The 19,096-nt window shown below is 41.2% G+C and overlaps 2 protein-coding genes across 2 annotated transcripts; both read left to right on the top strand.

Moving 5' to 3' along the window:
* The first annotated feature begins 1,870 nt into the window (after positions 1–1,870).
* On the top strand, positions 1,871–15,787 carry LOC124685265 (kinesin-like protein KIN-14L). The gene is made up of 23 exons (XM_047219599.1): positions 1,871–2,100; positions 2,907–3,030; positions 3,696–3,782; positions 3,880–4,050; positions 4,187–4,293; positions 5,077–5,208; positions 5,350–5,528; positions 5,999–6,160; positions 6,348–6,439; positions 7,290–7,441; positions 7,518–7,691; positions 8,411–8,557; positions 9,187–9,372; positions 10,451–10,522; positions 11,201–11,256; positions 11,355–11,571; positions 12,420–12,611; positions 12,706–12,921; positions 13,302–13,652; positions 13,727–13,825; positions 14,129–14,269; positions 14,371–14,529; positions 15,019–15,787. Exons 1-23 carry the CDS (start codon positions 1,897–1,899, stop codon positions 15,457–15,459), a joined length of 3,861 nt encoding a protein of 1,286 aa, XP_047075555.1. The 5' UTR covers positions 1,871–1,896; the 3' UTR covers positions 15,460–15,787.
* Positions 15,788–16,254: 467 nt separating this feature from the next.
* LOC124672005 lies at positions 16,255–16,834 on the top strand. The gene has a single exon (XM_047208315.1). It carries the CDS (start codon positions 16,325–16,327, stop codon positions 16,652–16,654), a length of 330 nt encoding a protein of 109 aa, XP_047064271.1. The 5' UTR covers positions 16,255–16,324; the 3' UTR covers positions 16,655–16,834.
* Positions 16,835–19,096: the final 2,262 nt, after the last annotated feature.

Here is a 19,096-nt window from a genome sequence, read left to right as displayed (position 1 = left end):
ACACACACAGACTAGTCGGAGTTGTGTTAGGCTAATAGCCGAACACATTGCGTGCAATCATGCGAGCGAAGTGGGAGTGATCCGAAGCTTTGTGTCGGCTAGTCGGAGAGCCGAACCACGGCAAAGAATATTGTTGACCGGATAATGCAAGATGAAAGAAGAGGTCATATACGGCTCGCGGTGGCGTTAGCGGCAGACGTGGCTTGGCCTTGGCTTCCAAACAACAACGAAAAGAGCGCATGATGGCTACATGTTGTTGCTAGGCAGCATTGGGCATACTATCCACGTCAAAGCCAAGCGGCGACAATTCAAGGGGGAGGCCACAAGAGAGGAGACGTAGGGTAGGAGGAATGGTTGGGTCGTTGCCGTGTGGTATCTGCCTGTTGGTATCCGACATGGCACGCATGCTGGACAAAGATTAAAGACCATGTGTGATTGCCGATGATGGGTTTTGGGATGCTGCCCTTAGCGCATTTTTAGATGGACGTCCCAACGTCAACTAGTTGGCTAGCGCGGCACAGTCCTCTAGCGCGCGTAGCCCACGACCTACGTTCGAGTCTCTGGCTCCGCGGTTTGTGTCCAAAGTTTCTTCTTAATTAAAATACTGAAGGCTTCCTCCCTTACTGGTGCTCATTTTTTTAATAGATATAATTGGGGTGGTGATGTTCTTAATTAAGGCACTGAACAATGCTCCCTCGAGTTTGTGATTCTCAGCACTCCAACATTCTGTTGGGAATGCATAGTTTGTTGAGTTCGTTACACTGGATAAGCACACAGGTACCAATGCCTTGACGATTTTGATGACAAAATTTGAACCATCCTAGCGGAAGGAAACCAAAGTTTTCCTGTGAAGGACGTGTTGGACCGAAAAGTAGAATAATTTGTTACTTACGTCATGCTACATTAACCTGCACAGGAACTTAGAAGTTGAATTGTTAGACACACTCTCTCAATTTGCGAGAACTAGTTTACGTTGCAACATCTTTCTAAGAGCCAAATCTACGTTCCTAGGAACTTAAACCTGGATGGCTAGGTAATACATCCACTTGAGATAGCCTCACTCGTTTAGAAAAGGCGTCAAAATAGTGGGATAGGAAATGTATTTTGGGGGCAAATTCCTTCGTATCCTGTTGACCAACCAAATATATGAATATACCAGCAATTTACTTTGTAGAACACGAACATACAGTTTTCTATGTAGCTTCTGAACAAGTAAGTGCTTTTATATGTTCTCATCTCACAAGTTGCTTCATCAACGTGCGGGAGCAATACTAGTTTGCTAACTTGTGCAAAATGAAAATGATTTTTCCACGCAAAAAAAGAAAGAAAGAAAAAGACATCTGATCTAAACAAAAGAAATTGACATTTTTGAATATTTGAAGGCGTTTTCTTTCGTCGCAGCAGTACAGGTACAGCTAGTTCGTACGCGCGGTTTCATTTACTCCACGCAGGTTTCTCAAACCCCATTCAATATCTCCGTGCGTTTGGTGGTCACCTGCACCGTTTCCTCGTCGGGTACGCCGAGCATTTACGCCCCTGGTCCCGCACGGGGCCCAGCGGAGTGGATTCAAAGTTTCAAACCACAGGCGAGCCAAAGCCAAGCAAGAACAAAAACCGATGCCCAAAAAGCTTCCCCATCGGGGCGGGGCGACCCGGCCCCCGAACGAGGGGAACGGAACAAAACAACGCAGCGAAATGCGAAAAGCGCAAGGAAAATTTCTGGCCCCTGTCCTCTCCCCAACCTCGAAGCGATAGATAGAGGAGAAGAGGCGCCCCCTTCCCTCCTCCGTCCACCACCGCCGCCTCCTCCGCCCCCGCCCCGCCCCGCCTCGCCCCCGCGGCGGCCCCAAAACCCCAGCCTCCCCCGCCGCCCTCGATCTAGGGTTTCCGGCGCCAATGGCGGACGCGCGCGGGGGCTGGTCGTGGGACGTCCCGTCCTTCCAGCCGCCGCAGCCGCAGCCGGCGCCGCTCGCGCCGCCCACCGCCATGCCCCGCGCGCCGCCGACCGCCATGGCGGGCCGCTCCTCCGAGGGCCCGCCCCGCGTGCTCGGCTGCATGCCCGTCGCCGACCGCCTCGACCAGCTCGCCGACAGCGTCCAGGTGAGCGCGTGCTACCTTCACCCCTCCGCTTCTCCTCGTTCTACTGCTGCTGCTGCTCGTAGGAGCGCCTGGTTCTAGCTCGGTTTCTGTCGTTCGAGTGGGATGGATGTTGCTGCCGTGTGTGTGTGTTTCGCATCGGTCCAGCGAGGCGTTTCGGGGCTTGTACCTATCCGCTTCGATTCGATGCCCGTTTGCTTCGTTTGCTGGGGCGTTACTCAAGGCTCTGTACAGCTCGACCTAGCAGCACATTTATTGTTTCTATTTTTCAAATTCGTTTGGTTACTGAACATAATTTGGGCGCGTTTGAATTGAGAAGACCGTCAGGTTATATGACGTGCCAGTTTGCTTCTGTTCATTATTTTTTTTGCGGGTAGTCTGCTTTTGTTAGTGGTCATTGTTGAACTGGAGAATGGTACCATGGCTGTGCGACAGACTCTATCAGGAAGTATATTGTTCTAGGACATGATGGCTGTTACGATTTAATTTAATTCAGAACTGTGCTTCTGTGGCGATTGAAGCAATAGAGTTACCTGTTCACTGGGAATGGGGAGCGTAAGAGAGTAAACAAACTTGACCTTGATATGCTGTTGGCGCTTAGAAATAGTAAGGATATATTGCTTTCAGATAAAAACATGCCAGCGACTATTCTTTGTTAAATGTTGCAAATACCAGAGTTATGATGATTATATCACATCAACATGATTTAATTTATGTATTCAATCAATCCATGATGTTTTCTTCTTGTTTCTGTTTCTGTTGGTATCTACTAATCTGTGAAAACTTTCATTTGCCAATTGCACTTGTAGCTTGCTAGAGAGGACTGCTTGGAACTTAGACAAGAAGCTAGTGACCTTCTTGAGTATTCCAATGCAAAACTCGGCCGCGTCACTCGCTATCTTGGATTTCTTGCAGATAGAACTCGAAAACTAGGTAAGCTCAATACCTCTTCTAGTGTCTTTCAGTTTAGTAACAACCTTGTGTTAATGAGCCAGCCCTGCTTAACCATCCATTCTACATCCAGTTATGTATGTTTTCCTTGTTAATAGTATTAATCTTGAGAGCAGTTTTCCCATGGTAGTTAGTATTGTGTTTTGGAGGCACATACAAGAAGTTATACACTTGCAGTGGAATTTAGTTCGTTGGCTCATACTGCTGTAATATGGTGTTTCCATGCTTGTAATTTGAAGTGGTTTATCTCCAACTGTCATATTCACATACTCATGCTCTGTTTTGAAATAGCTGAGACAAGAGATGGTTATAAGTTTTGCTGGCATACGCTGCAACTATAGTGAATAGGGCATATAAGTCGCTTTTTCTATAGTTGTGACTGAAACTATTAATAGTTAATTGTACTAACCCACTGGTAACAAGATGATGTTCCTGAGCAGTTAAATAACATAACAACTGACTTTGGTTTCCCTGGTTCATCTCATGTTCTAAGGGCACTTTTTTCTTTCCAATCACACACTGTAAATAATTCAAATGAATAGAGAATCATGCTTCTTCATGCGTCGCAGGCCTGCAACTTGCTCTGTTGTGTTACACATCTATGTTCAGCATTGTTTCCATTGAGATTATATCTTTTGCTGTTGTAGATGAAGCTGCACTTGAAACTGAAACTAGAATCACTCCATTGATTAATGAGAAGAAAAGGCTTTTCAATGACTTGCTGACCTTGAAAGGTACTGTACTATCTTCTGTATTGCCTGACCTACACACAACTCATCTTTGTGGACTGAGTCTTTCTTGGCATTAGTCATAATTACAAACATCTTTTAGGCAACGTCAAAGTGTTCTGCCGTAGCAGACCATTATTTGAAGATGAGGGTCCATCAGCAGTTGAGTTTCCAGATGATTTTACTATCCGAGTAAACACTGGAGATGAGTCTTTAACCAACCCTAAGAAGGATTATGAGTTTGACAGGGTATATGGACCCCACATTGGGCAAGGTAAGATTTATGTGTTTCCATGTTCTCCCCTGTGGATGGTGGGCCATGTGGGATGTTACTAATAAGTGCTAGTTGCGCAAATCATGACTACATCTTTTATTCTTTACACTGATTCTGTCGCTCAAATGCTTCCAAGGTGAACTTTTCCATGATGTTCAACCGTTCGTGCAATCTGCCTTGGATGGCCACAATATCTCCATATTCGCCTATGGTCAAAGCCGCTCTGGAAAGACACATACACTGGTCTTCATCTTCTCTGATGTGTTTATAATATTTTCCATGAACTTGTACATTCTAGGAGTGCAGAGTGTTTAGGTAGCACTGATGTCATGCTTAGTTTCAGAATTCTGTTTGAACCTACCATTTTTTTGGATCTTGCCATGCCTGAATTGTTCCTACAAATATAATGATAAAAACTGCGACATCTTGTTATGGCAGATATCTTCACTATGACATGCCCATAGCACATTGCATAGCGTTAAATCACAAGTGGAACCTAACATGATTTTCCTGAAAAGTATATGCATTATAAAGTCTGTCACCACACTTTTTGCACAGTGCAATAGTCAATAATTTACCAACCTGTGTCTTAGTTAATCATGTAGCTCATGTCCCTTAATAAAGAAAAAATATGCAGCTCATGTATTGAATGCATTAGAATGATGAGTGTAAATCATTTCACAAAGAAATGCAGCGGCGCTTCTGAAATACTCCCTCCGTTCTTAATTAATTGACGCGGGGTCACGCCAGAAATAAACAATGGCTAGGCACAGTGCGCGTCAATTAATTCAGACCAGAGGTAGTAGCACTTATATACCTATAATGGTAAACTGTAATATTTTGGTGACTTTAACGGGTAACACTGGTGTCTCAGAATTACTTTGTTGTTTGATAAATCTTGATCTATCTAAGCCCAGTTACTGTTGAACAAGAGGTAGAAGCTTGCATTTTTGCTATGCACTTGACTGATGTTTGTTCAAATCTGTACATGGATCACTCTAAAACTATTTTTTTCATGATTTTCAGGAAGGATCTAGCCATGATCGTGGTTTATATCTGCGTTGTTTTGAGGAGCTGTTTGATCTTTCAAACTCAGATACTACATCCACCTCTCACTTCAACTTCTATTTTACTGCATGTGAACTCTACAATGATCAGGTGCAAATACATCTTTGTTAGCGGATTATTGGATTTTAGAATGATCATCTAGCTATTGTTCCGTGTCAAGTTAATATGACTGCAGTTTCCTTGTATAGTTGGTATCATCACAGCTTAATGGCATATGTTCTTTCCACACAGGTTCGGGATCTGCTGACAGAATCTAGAAGCACGGTCCCAAAAGTTCGCATGGGTGTGCAAGATTCCTTTGTGGAACTTGTGCAGGAGAAGGTTGAGAATCCATTGGAATTTTCTGGAGCCCTAAAGACAGCACTTCAAAATCAGTCTGTAAAGTCAGTGAAGGCCATGGTATCTCACCTGTATGTGAACAAGTGCTATTGTTTCCCTCCACCCATCCCCCATAACACTGATGTTTTCTAGATTGAATATCCTTTCTTTACCATGCAATTCTGCACGTAAGGTCTGGTTTGAACTCAACTGCATTTGTTGGACAAAGATTTGAAATGGGCATGCTTTTCCTGGTTCAGGCTAATCTTGTTTCTGGTTCTCATTAGCTCAACCATAGGTTATGTATATTTTAACCTTCATTGGTGCCTATGTGAAGATGAAACAGATGTTCATCTGTTCTAGGTTCATTCATTTTGAAGAAACATAACATTGCATTTTCTATTGTTGCTCTTGCTCTGTGCTCTCGTCATTGGAACTGTGGAACTTTTTGTACAAAGACACTTTTCCCAAACCACTATTTGGATAATTCTTTCAATCTTTTTTCCCCTTCATGTACTAGTACCTTTTCAGCAGAGTACTAAGAGTCTCCTTCCCTTTTCAGGATCATTACCATCCATATACACTACAGAAATTATGTAACAGGAGAACACCTATACAGTAAGCTTTCTCTAGTGGATCTGCCAGCAAGCGAATGCCTTCTCGAAGAAGATGCCAATAGAGATGATGTAACGGACTGTTTGCATGTCTCAAAGTCACTTTCTGCGTAAGTAGCTTGACTTGCAACCATGTTTCCTGTTTGATGATTATTTTGCGCAGTCCCTCATTGGTGATTTGATTTTCAGTGGCCTATTCAGTGTAACGTGATATGCTACCTTTCAATGGCGCACATTGTTTTTATGATAAACTTTTTCCTATTATATAAAAATTGCTCTGGATTTTGTTATGGACAGGTTGGGTGATGCTTTGGCCTCTTTAAGTGCAAAGAAGGAGCCTGTTCTGTCTGGAAATTCAAGACTTACACAAATCTTAGCTGACTCTCTTGGTAATAGTTTCTTTCCCTGTTAGGTTATTACTTTATGATCGTTGGCCTAAGACCCTAAGTACAAAGAAGGAGCCTGTTCCTGAAGGGTGTATCCATCAAATCCCTGCTTCTTTACTCCCCACATAAGAATTCTTAATAATCTTTTAGATTGTATATGCAAAATCAGCCCGTTATGCCTCATAGTTCCAATAAAAACTAGATCCACATGATAAGAATAACAGAGACTAATTACATAAATCTAAATTCAAGAGTTCTAAAAAGAAGAAATATAATAATTATTAAGGGACGGATATCTTGTATTCTCCATTTTCTTCTTACAGTTTGTACTGGGTTTAACTCAGTAGTTTGAAAGGATGTGAGGCCATAGGACACCCTCACCATCTTTACTTCCAATAGAAAATTTCATGCTTGCTTGATTGCAGTTTTGAGTTTTTGACATGTGTAGCACCGCTGCACTGAAAGGAAGGATGCACTGGATACTTCATCATAGCTATCACGTTTGGTGATCCAGGGTTGATTCTTGGAAATGGGCACCTGCTTCGTAGGAAGCAAACTATATGTCATCCATTTGTTTCGTTATATAAGCCCCACCTTACTTTCACACACGGAGAAATGGTAATTTATGTGAAATCAACATAAGAGGATAAAACATTAGCTTGCCTACCTGTCTTAAACAATACTACAGATGTACCATGCACATATTTAGATACTCTCATAGTTTTTCTAGGGTCCATGTATATTTGAAAAGGCTGAAGGCCAAATGGTGCCCTAAGCATTAAACAGAGGCAGTAAGACTATAAGCAAGCTTCCACCTCCTACCATTCTTAGCTTTATTCCTTCATTTGTGCAGGAAGCAGCTCGAAAATTTTGTTAGTTGTGCATGTAAGTCCAAGTGCTTCAAATTTGTCTAGAACTTTGTCCACACTCAGTTTTTCTTCCAGAGCAAGAAATGCTGAACTGAGCCTTGGAAATCGTGATACTATCAAGAAATGGAGAGACGTGGTATGGGTTTGATCGATATTTGCATGGTACCATACTTCCATTACTTTTTGTAATCATGTTTCTATTTTATTTTTAGGCAAATGATTCGCGTAAAGAATTGCATGAGAAAGAAAAGGAGGTTTCAGACTTGAGGCAAGAAGTTTTGGGGTTAAAACTTTCTCTCAAAGAGTCAAACGACCAATGCACACTGCTCTTGAATGAAGTAGAGAAGGCCTCGGGAGTATCTTCTACACTGCAAAATGATCTGAAGGTTAGTACTACTGAGAATATTTCACCCATGCTATTATTTGGAATCAAACAAATCTCAGTCAACTATGACTGATTAGACAATTCTGTTACTGTGGCCCCCGGCATTTGGATAATATTTCATCTGTCTTAAGTCTTAACATATGTCACTTGAAGTGTGCAATTGAACACTTATAATATTGACAATAGTATACACAAAGTATGTAGTTTTTCAACCCAGTAAATTTGTCATCAGAGCTACTTGGATGTCATTGTACATACTTTGCATCTTATAATAACATGTTAAAAAGTAATCTTCAAATATGGGTATTTGGACATTGTATGAAATAACTTGAATTTTGAAACAAAAGAGGGTAATCTAGTTTCCTGGTGCTGGTAACAATTAATTTAAGTTCAATTAATTATGGAAGTTTAAGTATTTAATAGTTGCAGTGGGTATTAAAGCCTACCTTGTATTTAACTCTGTGTAGTGAGATTTTATTCTAGCTGCTGGAAAAGCTACATTTGTTCATTGTTGGTCTTACACATGTTATACTTATGGTGTATTTGTGTTCTCATAATGATTTATGTTATTTATATGCCATCGAGATATGTGATTGTAGGATGTCCTGAGTCCTAACTCCTAACTGTGGTTCACTTTGTAATGTTTGGGATATCCAACCTGCAGTCTCATATTAAATATTGAAGGTAATTGACATTTAGTTGTCTTGCTATTTATCACAGTCTGAAAATTTAATGCTCGCTGACAAGCACAAGATTGAGAAAGAGCAGAATAATCAGCTAAGGGACCAGATTTCCCGTCTCCTGGAAGCTGAACAAGAGCAGAAAATGAAGATGCGTGAGCGTGATTTAACAATTCAATCGCTACAGGTTAAATTGTTAATCCATTTCTTATCTTTTAGTATTATATATTTGTTGAGTTTGACATAAGCAAAGTCTTGTTCAAACTATCACAGCTTCCTTTTCAGAATTTTATCTTGATTAGTGCTATTGTTAATCTTCACTGAAGTTCTTTCTCTGTCCACTACTGCACTACTAAAAAGCTAAGATTTTTTTATTTTTGCGTAATAAGTGGTTCACTAAATTTGGCTATTGTTCTTTGCTCCATGTGATAATGTAAATATAAGCAACAACCTACAACATTGGTAGTGCATTTTTATTTGGCACGTGTTGTCTCCATGTCAAAACATGACTATGACATGGGGGACATGTCACATCCAAAGGGTATCTGCTTCTTAAAGTATAGCCATAAAAAATCGTGCTTACTGAATATTGAAGCCGATAATGCATATTTTTAAGCATTACACCCATGTATAATGATATTTTCTAGACTGTCATTTTGGGTAATACCATATATCAACTTTACTAACATTCTGTTATGCCCAATTGAATTTAAATTTGCGTACATATATCTTGATACCATATATTTGGGGTAATACCATATATCAACTTTATTAACATTCTAGCTGCCATGCTTATTTTGTACCTATAATTTGCAGGCAAAACTTAAGTCTATTGAGTCTCAGCTTAATGAGGCTCTGAACTCTAGCGATGCTAGATCAACAGTTGGGTCTGAATCTGCTTCGGTCATTTCAACCCCAAAGATGACAGAATCAACTGCTGATTCATCGTCAGTGACCAAAAGGCTTGAAGAAGAGCTGGCAAAGAGGGATGCCCTTATCGAGGTATTGATACTTTATGGGATTATCTTTCATCACTATGTACTGTTTGTTCCGCCTGAATGCATGCAAATGTGAGGTTTTTGCTTGAAGTATATGCTTGCAAAGAAGCCTTTGCGTTTCATTCTGTAATTACCAGAAATTACCTTCATAGTTTGTGTGTTTGACAAATTAGTGGTCCCTGGACTTCTAGTTACCAGTTCCTTTCCACCCACAGACAGCAACTAGTTATGCAATTTTTTATTGGTCAAACTGATCGTTGTGCGTGCGATGAGCGCACTCACTATATACTTTGGATTTCAAATGCATCTGCCTCGAGCTTAGGAGTTTCCATCCTACCTGGACAGTGTGCAAATATCTTGGAACACTGTAGGCTGGTTGCATTTCATGTTCCCATACATGCTAGACCCCCTGATGTTAGCCTTGATGAGGAACCCTAGGTCTAACTAAGTTAGCCCTGTACATTTTCTTTCTCTTTTCCTTTTGCTTTCTCTGCTTTTTGTTTTTGGTAGCTTTGCTACTCTTGTATGTTCCCGTCTTCTCGACGGCTTCTTCTAATATATAATGATGCATGCTTTGGCATGTGTTCGGAAAAAAAAACAAAGCTACATTATACATTATAACTGTTGTAAAGCTATACTTATTTACCATGCACCCTGTTTCTTTACTCAGATTGGGAGACCTGGTAGCTTAATGTTTTGAGCTCTATTTTTTTAAATCATTTACCACCTGAATTCCACATTAATTTTAGAGGAGACCTATCTGCATCCTGTTCCATTTATTCTAGTTGATTCGTAATGTTCTTTTGAATACCAAGTTTGGTGGTTGGACTTGTAGCTCACTTTCACTACTACTGTTCGTTTGGAGTTTCTTATTATGATTGTATATGTATCTTCTATTTCTTATGTTTAAGCTAAGACGATTCAAGTTCTGTGCATTGTTACTTGTCCGGGTTCTCTCTCACAATTTCTCAAGTCCTTCTCTGGTCTCTTCATTTCGTTTATCTCAATTTTGTACGAACCTTTGATATTCGTTTGTCTGCCTTAATGTTTTAACTCTTGAACATTTGCCTTGATCAATGTAGAAACTGCATGAGGAGAATGAGAAGCTCTTCGACAGACTTACAGAGAAATCAGGATTAGCAAGCTCTCCTCAGGTGTTCTGGAATATCTTCACTTTATTCTATTGTTTGTTGGACCTGTTTATTAAGCCTATGTGTTATTTTTTGTCCATCTGCTGGACTTCTTTACTGCCTGTGAAAATATTTTAAGATTAGTCATTTCTGGCACATGTTGAGGCAACCTTAACCTTCACTTGTACTACCTCCGGTCTTCTTTAATTGACGCACGCCCATGCATACATCCTCCGCTAGCTAGCTTTCCTCCGCGTCGATTATATCCGGATGGAGGCAGTATTAAGTAAAGTGACTAAACTTCTACTACCTCCGTTCCTAAATAAATCTGAAAGTGATGCTTTGCCAGTATCAATCTAAATTAGGGTGATCTAGGTACATTTGTGTGTATATCTTAGTTTGTCTATCGCCTCTTCTCCCTTTTCCCCTTTTCAGTTCTGATTAATATGATATGTTGACTTAACAAATGCAGAAATTCAACAATGGCAAAGAGTTGTTTCAAATTCACTATTGTTTGCTTGTTGTCAGTGTCTTTCAGCGTACTGTGTCAAATTGAGCCATGCCAAGAAGCTTTCTTTTTTATAAACACTGATTGTGACAACGTTTGGTTTCATATTCTTTCAGTATTTGCATATAGTTTAACAAAAACTTTATTTGTAAATTTTGCTATGATGTTCTCATGCTGTAACTTTTTGTCCATAGGCTCCAAGTCCATCTTCGAACCAAACTACTAATGCTCAGGGAAGGGATATAGGAAGGTAGAATGCTACTACACATACACATACCATCAGTCAATCACCGTGTTTCGAAATAAATATTGTATGTGATAGTGTTCCACTTACAACTGTATTTGCAGGAGCAATAGTGCCAGAACTCAATCACCAGATGTATTTCCACCAAGACAGTCTCAGGACAAAACTGGGAACAGTGGAGCTATCGTGAAATCAAGCAACGAGTTAGCAAAAACTACACCTGCTGGGGAGTACCTTACATCCGCACTGGCGGATTTTGATCCTAATCACTTTGAGGGATTTGCTGCAATAGCTGATGGTGCAAATAAGCTTTTGATGCTGGTCAGTTATGCTACTCTAACAAAAAGTGTCCGTATTGGACTTAGAGAAGTTCTGTTCTCTTGTTAAGCCGGTTCTGTTCTCTTCTTATAAGAGTTCCTTGCCTTGTACCAAAGCTATGACCCATAGTGAACGCACAGTTCCATCAGATGGTCATTTGATTGCTAGGTGATTTATTCAGAGGATTGGAACTCCAGTACCTGTCAGTATGCTGATGTGTAGTTGCTACTTGATTCACGTCCTCGTTTACTAGGCTGGCTGTGGCACTAGCTAAAAACATAGTTGCAAAGAATCTAGGTGGCTACAGTGTGGCCAAATTATCAGTTTGTTTTGATTTTCATCTTTTACTGCCTTGTGCATTTTTTCTCTATCTCAAAAGAATGTTTTGATCATTTCTCTACGCACAAGAATATATCCAATTTGTTAGAGTAAATCCTCCATAAAGTTAATATCAGCATAAGTTGATGCTTACTTTACAGCTGCCTTAGTTGTGCCTGTGGGGCTGATGGGTGCATGTCAACAGATAGCATAGTCCTATTTTCATGTTCAGCAGAGTGATGCCAGTAAATTTTTTTCTTGCATGGAGATATCTAGAAAACTTGACGTGATGTGTTGTGTCTTGTTTAAGTGGGCAGGAGTAATATGAGGTCTATTTTATACAGTTCTTGATATGAGCAGTTGAGCACTACATATAAAGTCTGAAGTCTGAACTATTTAGCATTTTTTTACTGTTTATAGGCTACAGTGGGTATATGTCAAACCATAGTCCATTTTGAAGTTCCATGGTAGTCTGGTCATAGTTAATCTTGATTACCGTGCATGAGCACTGTATAATTATGATATGCTTGCAGGTGTTGGCTGCAGTTATCAAAGCGGGTGCTGCTAGGGAGCATGAGATACTTGCTGAGATACGAGATGCTGTCTTCTCGTTCATTCGCAAGATGGAACCAAGAAAAGTTATGGATACCATGCTGGTTTCAAGGGTCAGGATATTATACATTAGATCTTTGCTTGCTAGGTCCCCTGAACTTCAATCCATCAAGGTGTGATGCTGCTTTCTCGCTTTATCATTTTAAGCTAAAAATGCGCCCCATCCCTTGTACTGATGTTGTTAGAGTATTTTCTTCCTTCATAAAGGTTTCTCCAATAGAACGTTTTTTGGAGAAATCAAGTACTGGTCGGAGCAGAAGTTCTAGCAGGGGAAGTAGTCCTGGCAGGTCTCCCGGCTACCACCATGATCATGGTCGAATTGCCCTAATTGATGAAAATGTCCATGGTTTCAAGGTTAACATTAAACAGGAAAAGAAATCAAAATTCTCCTCGATTGTTCTGAAACTTCGTGGGATTGAGGAGGTAAGTCTTATTTTTATTTGTTGCATATTGTTTTCAGGCATATTTGCAGCATATTGTTAGCAGTACATTTCCCACTGGGAAAATTGCTTGTGTATGTTACTATTAGATTTATTTCATTTTGGAAATCTGTGTAGTTACCTTTTGTAGTAGGAGTTGGTTCTGATGAGTTCCTATGCTTTATTGATGGCATGATCGCTTCAGTACAGTTTTAGGTCATCTGGTGTTGTCACTTGTCAGGCTGTCAAACTAGGACTTGTTGCTGATATATTGGTTCCACTGCCTGATGTGAATGACTTGGCATCTTTTGCATGCTTCTTGGTGGATGGCTTGTTCTTAATACCTGCTAGCGTCGAGTAATTTGTTCTATTGCAACATTATAGGAGACCTGGAGACAACATGTCACTGGAGGAAAGCTTCGGGAAATTACTGAGGAAGCGAAGGCCTTTGCAATTGGAAACAAGGCCTTAGCTGCTCTCTTTGTTCACACACCAGCTGGTGAATTACAACGTCAAATACGAGCATGGCTTGCAGAGAACTTTGACTTTCTATCTGTAACTGGTGGAGATGTTGCTGGAGGAACTGCAGGGCAGCTTGAATTGTTATCTACTGCTATTATGGATGGATGGATGGCTGGCCTTGGTACAGCGCATCCCCCAAGCACTGATGCTTTAGGCCAGTTGTTATCTGAATACGCCAAGCGTGTTTACACATCACAGTTACAACATTTGAAGGTTTTACTTGCTTGCCTCATGTTCTCGTATAATAATTTCAGTACAATTATATCTTAGGTTTCATAATATTGCAGGACATAGCTGGCACATTGTCAACAGAGGAGGCTGACGATCCTGTTCATGTCAGTAAGCTACGCTCTGCTCTGGAGTCTGTCGATCATAAAAGAAGAAAGGTACCTAAATCTTCCTCATAAGTTATTTGCTTTCTACGCGTGGTTTGTGTTTCAAAATTAAGAGCCTATATATGTGATTTATGTTTCAATTTTGGTGATGGAATAAGTTTCTCCCTACCTGCTAATAGTTCAAATGTTAATGCAAAATTTGTATCGTTCACTTAGTTTGCTAGTGGCAAGTCGTTGGTGGGATTCACACTGATGTATGATGCAATCATATTTCTGCACTCTTTTCATATATTCGTAGAACTAGATATGTCACTGGATATATGTACTCGCTCAACTGTGTCATACTCTTACCAGATCATGCAACAAATGCGTACTGATACTGCCTTGTTAACCAAAGAAGAAGGTGGTTCACCTATCCGAAATCCTCCAACTGCTGCTGAAGATGCACGATTAGCATCTCTCATATCTTTAGACAACATCTTAAAGCAAGTCAAGGTCTGATGCTATCTATTCAGGTCTATTTGTCTTGCATTTTATGTTTGATTGAGAAGCATGTTACTAACATCATGCTTTGCTTGTTCACTTTGGGACAATAGGAAGTAATGAAACAAAGCTCTTCAAGACCATTGCGAACATCCAAAAAGAAAGCATTGCTAGAATCATTGGATAACCTCTTGGCACAGATGCCTTCCCTTCTTGACATTGATCATCCATGTGCTCAGAAGCAGATCATGGAGGCACGGAGCACTGTAGAGGTATGTACATAGTATCTCAATATCTTTGCCCTGAAAGAAAGACTTATTTCCACCTTCAAACAGAAATGGGTTTTGCTAAAATAACGAAGGGTTTTGTTTCTCGGTGAGCTAGTTTTCACTACATCCCAGGTCTTAGTGTCACTCTAGATCTTTCAGATGCAAAATTTATTTGTAACTTTACATGTAAGTTTAACTAATCATCACCCTCTTCAGGTTTCTGCGCGTACACTAGGATCTGACACTACCTTATATTTTGCAATATGTTTCATGTCAAATCCCAGCTAATTGTGGTGTTAATGAATTCTTAAGACACATGATAAGCTACCCTTGCTTCTTTTTGTTGTTCTTTTAATATAGCTTATGCATTGCGGGATAGGATTTTGTGTCAACACAACAGCTAACTTGGCATGACAAAGCTGAAACACCAAATCTTAGTTTTGTATATTGCTTTAACTTTAGCTGATGCAAGACTAACATGTATATGTACAGTCACTCCAAGAAGATCCCGATGATCCTGCAACTGATCCTAACTCGAATTTCAACACGCTGGGAGAGAGCGAAGTTTCACAGTGGAACGTGCTGCAGTTTAACACGGGAACAACAGCACCTTTCATCATAAAATGTGGAGCAAATTCGAGTTGCGAACTGGTCATCAAGGCTGATCAAAAAGTTCAGGAACCTAAAGGCGGTGAGGTCATCCGTGTTGTTCCAAGACCATCTGTTCTCGCAGAGATGGGCTTTGAGGAAATGAAAGGTTTGTTTGAGCAATTGCCAGAAGCAGTCAGCTTGCTTGCTCTGGCACGATCCGCCGATGGTACAAGAGCCAGGTATTCTAGACTGTACAGAACTTTAGCTAGCAAAGTACCTGCCTTAAAAGAAATTGTTGCGGAGATGGAGAGAGGTGGTGTTTTCAAGGATGTCAGATCATAGTGTTAGTTCAATTGTAGAGTAATATATGTTGTTGTATATGGATGCCATTCGAGGGCATCCCATGTAACCTTTTTCTGTTTACACCATGAGCAAGCCTATGTTGTAACATTGATTTGGGTAAAGGCAGTGCATCTTGTCTCTCTGCCTGCCACCCTATCGACGGTCAATTATTGAGAATACAAGGCTGTTGTAGTTGAGTAGTTCATGGATGTCCTTGTAATGTTAACAGTTTTGGCTGTCAGGCAGTTAAGCCATATACTATTACAAGGCATTGCTTTGACAGTTTGATAAGGAAATTGAACACACTACGCACCATTTGACCACTTCACCTGAGCTATGCGTACGGCTTTGCTATCTTGCCAAGTTGAAGTATTTTTTTGGTGTTTTAAAGTTTTCTTTCACCATGTGCATCATTCAAAGCAGCATCAGATGAATTCTAACCATATGAGGATTTAGAAGCTTTTTAATTTTAGATTCACAGGAATAAACTCGTCCAATTCCTTGGCTTCACAATGCCAATCATAAAACGTCGACCATATCATGTTCCTCATTTTTTAAAGCAAATTTCTTTGGGGGCGACCTTTCAATAAGCAGATTGATTGATCACACTGGACAGGCTCCGCGGGATGCTGCTGTCGCCTAGCATCACATGCAGAGTTAGGCGTGCTGTTCCTGTTGGCCTTACCCTCAGGTCTCAGGCCTCAACCACCACCATTCGGACCCATCTCCTCCCTCTCGAATAGACACGGCAGCCGAACGAACCAATGCTGAGCGGGATCGAGCGGAAAACTTATACTACCACCACTAGCACTAGGTGACGCTACTTATCCTTGGTCACAGGCACAGCACTTGAAACAAACACACAATGAAGCTGCAAACACGGCTACTCCTCTTCGCCTCCATCTTCGCAGCACTGATCGTGAGCCGCGGCGTCGTCGCCGCCGCCGCCGGCACCCACGCGGCGATGCCGGCGCACGCCGAGCTGCTGCGAGGCAGCGTCGAGGACGACGCGGCCTTCGCGGAGCGTGAGGAGGCGGCGGCCTACCCGCAGAGGAGGGTGCTCTACAGCCCACAGTACATCGGCTACGGAGGGCTGGACGAGAACAAGGCGGCGTGCTACGGCTCCTGCCCCGGCCGGGGGCAGGCGTACACCGGTCGCGGCTGCCAGGCCTTCTACGGCTGCCGCGGCCGTTGATTACAAGGTACTACCGTGTATTTGTTCCATGGCAGAAGAAGCAAACAAATGCCCGAAGCTCGAGCCATTAGTTATATAACAAGTCTTTTGCGTTCTTGGATGTAACGGGACGTGTGGTGTAATAATGCGTCACTTGGGTTTATAGCATGTTTGGCTGGAATTATTCAAGCGTATACCATAGTATCGTATATGGTTTATTAATCTCCCATAAATTTCCCAGCAGTTATGTTGGGCGGAAAATACTCTTCTCCCCACAGGTAGCATTTATCCTACTATTGCAGGCAGAGAAGCTGGCCTTGTAACCGAGATATTTCATATAAAGGCTGTTTCTTTTTTGAGAGTATGCAATCTGGTGCAATATTTTTATTGAAAATGAAGTTAGAGCATCTCCAGTCGCGTCCCCCAAACGATGTCCGGGCAAAGCGCCGGATTAGTCGTTTGGGGGACGTCCGGACAAAATTTTCGTTTGGAGAAGGTCCCTTTTCTAGCCACGTCCCCCAAACGCACCCTCCAAACAAAAAGTAAGTGTAAAAGTCGTGTCCGGCGTCCCGGTAGAGACTCTATACACAGGGGATGGGCTAGGGACGCCGGACAACATTTAGAGCACGTCCGGACCGAAGCGGCCTTTGGGGCACGCGACTGGGACGTTTTTTTGGCCGGCGTCCCCCAAATCTCTTTGGGGGACGCTTTGGGGGACGCGACTGGAGATGCTCTTAAAATGCAAGATTGCCAACGACATGTTGCACACAACAAGAACTGACAACACCCTCTCCCAACCCTGCTCTGCCCATTGCTCCAGTACTGCCAGGATGCCCTCTACTAGCTCAACTAAATGCTGCCTGTTGGGGTTTTGGAAGACATGAGCATTACGCTGTTTACATAGGTTCCAACTGATAAAAATGACGAACGAATCAAAGCACTGCTGTTCCTTCCTCCTGTGTAGGGTATCTGTGGGCAAAGGGATGGCAACTTGTAAACCCAGCTCCCTTAGGCAGCTGAACCAGACTTTTCTAGAATAGATGCATCCCATCAAAATGTGATACACCGTGTGTAGATCCTGTAGACATGTGAAGCATGCGGATGCAGCATCTTGAAGACCATGTCTAAAAAAGCTCGTAGTAGTAAGACCATGTCTAAAAATGCTCGTAGTAGTATCTTCTCACTGAGTTTGACAAATGGGTCCATGTGGGTCCTTCAAAATGGACAATTCTTGCGCTATAGTAAACCTGAAAAGGGAAAATAAATTGAATTGAGATAAACTTTTCACCTCAGCCAAAGCCAACTGATTAAATTAGATGACTATTTAAGCAGGTAAGAAGCAACTAGTACACATTTAGCTAGAATGAATGCTCTCGTGTAACCTAGGAAGCATTATATAAATGTATATATCTCTAAATTATAACAGCCCCACTAGAGATATTTCTCTACACCGTATAAATATACAGTACATATTAAAGAGATAAAATACAATTACGCTTAATTGTCCTTAAATAATGTTGTATATTGAAGAAATGAAGTTCAAACGTTGCTCTAATCTAGGTTCAAAGAAGATTTTTTTAGTAGTCAAAAGATAAATCACAATAAATAAAATCTAAAAAATACAGTTATGTAGAAGGATTTTTGGTGGAATTTGCAATATATCTTTTTGTAGAAGTTATGGTTAATCGATGGCAGGATCATAGCACCTAGATTTACCTCTAGAAATTCATCTTATTTCCAGTTTTTCATGTCCGATTATCACCTCTAAAATAAATGCACACATCAGAATAAAATTAGATTCATCTAGAGAGCAAAACTCGGACATTTTGTCCAGTGCCGACACAATCAACCTCCTAGAGTTGCATCTATACAACCGGAGATTAGTCTATATGCACAATTTATAACTGCTTCCCCTAAAGATGTGGTTTCAGTTCTAATTATATTGCAAGGATTGGGCCGCTATGAAATCCTATTACCTCCTGGAGTTCAGCCTGCTTGTGTATGTGAATTAGGCCTTGCCATCACATATAACTAACCTGATGTATTTACACTTCTGCAATACAAAATGAACTGTCAAACATCAAAGGTAGTACGCGGAATGAGTGCTAGTGAACAATCTGTTGATAACCTGCTTATAAGCAATGTGGTCTAGAATGATATGTGATCTTTACAGAGATATATACCATTGAACACTCATATACACTCATGACAACACGAAATGGAAAGGAACATACAGTGAAGCAACCATGACTCCTAATCACCAAGAATACAATCTCAATCTCTGCATCGCTAGAAGGTAACTTCTTAATATATACAGAAAAGCTTCCTAACACACCCAAGTAATATATAATGCTCAAGCACACAAAACTAAAATAATTGGTTGAGCATATATCCACCACTGGAATTCACAGCCAGGCACACCAAAATAGTAAAACTCAAATCCAAGCAGGCCAATCGAACTAA

Source organism: Lolium rigidum, chromosome 1 (genome assembly GCF_022539505.1).
Source record: "Lolium rigidum isolate FL_2022 chromosome 1, APGP_CSIRO_Lrig_0.1, whole genome shotgun sequence".
Lineage (NCBI taxonomy): Eukaryota > Viridiplantae > Streptophyta > Magnoliopsida > Poales > Poaceae > Lolium > Lolium rigidum.
The sequence above is the reverse complement of the archived record's forward strand: the minus strand, read 5'-3'. Positions and strand labels throughout refer to the sequence as shown.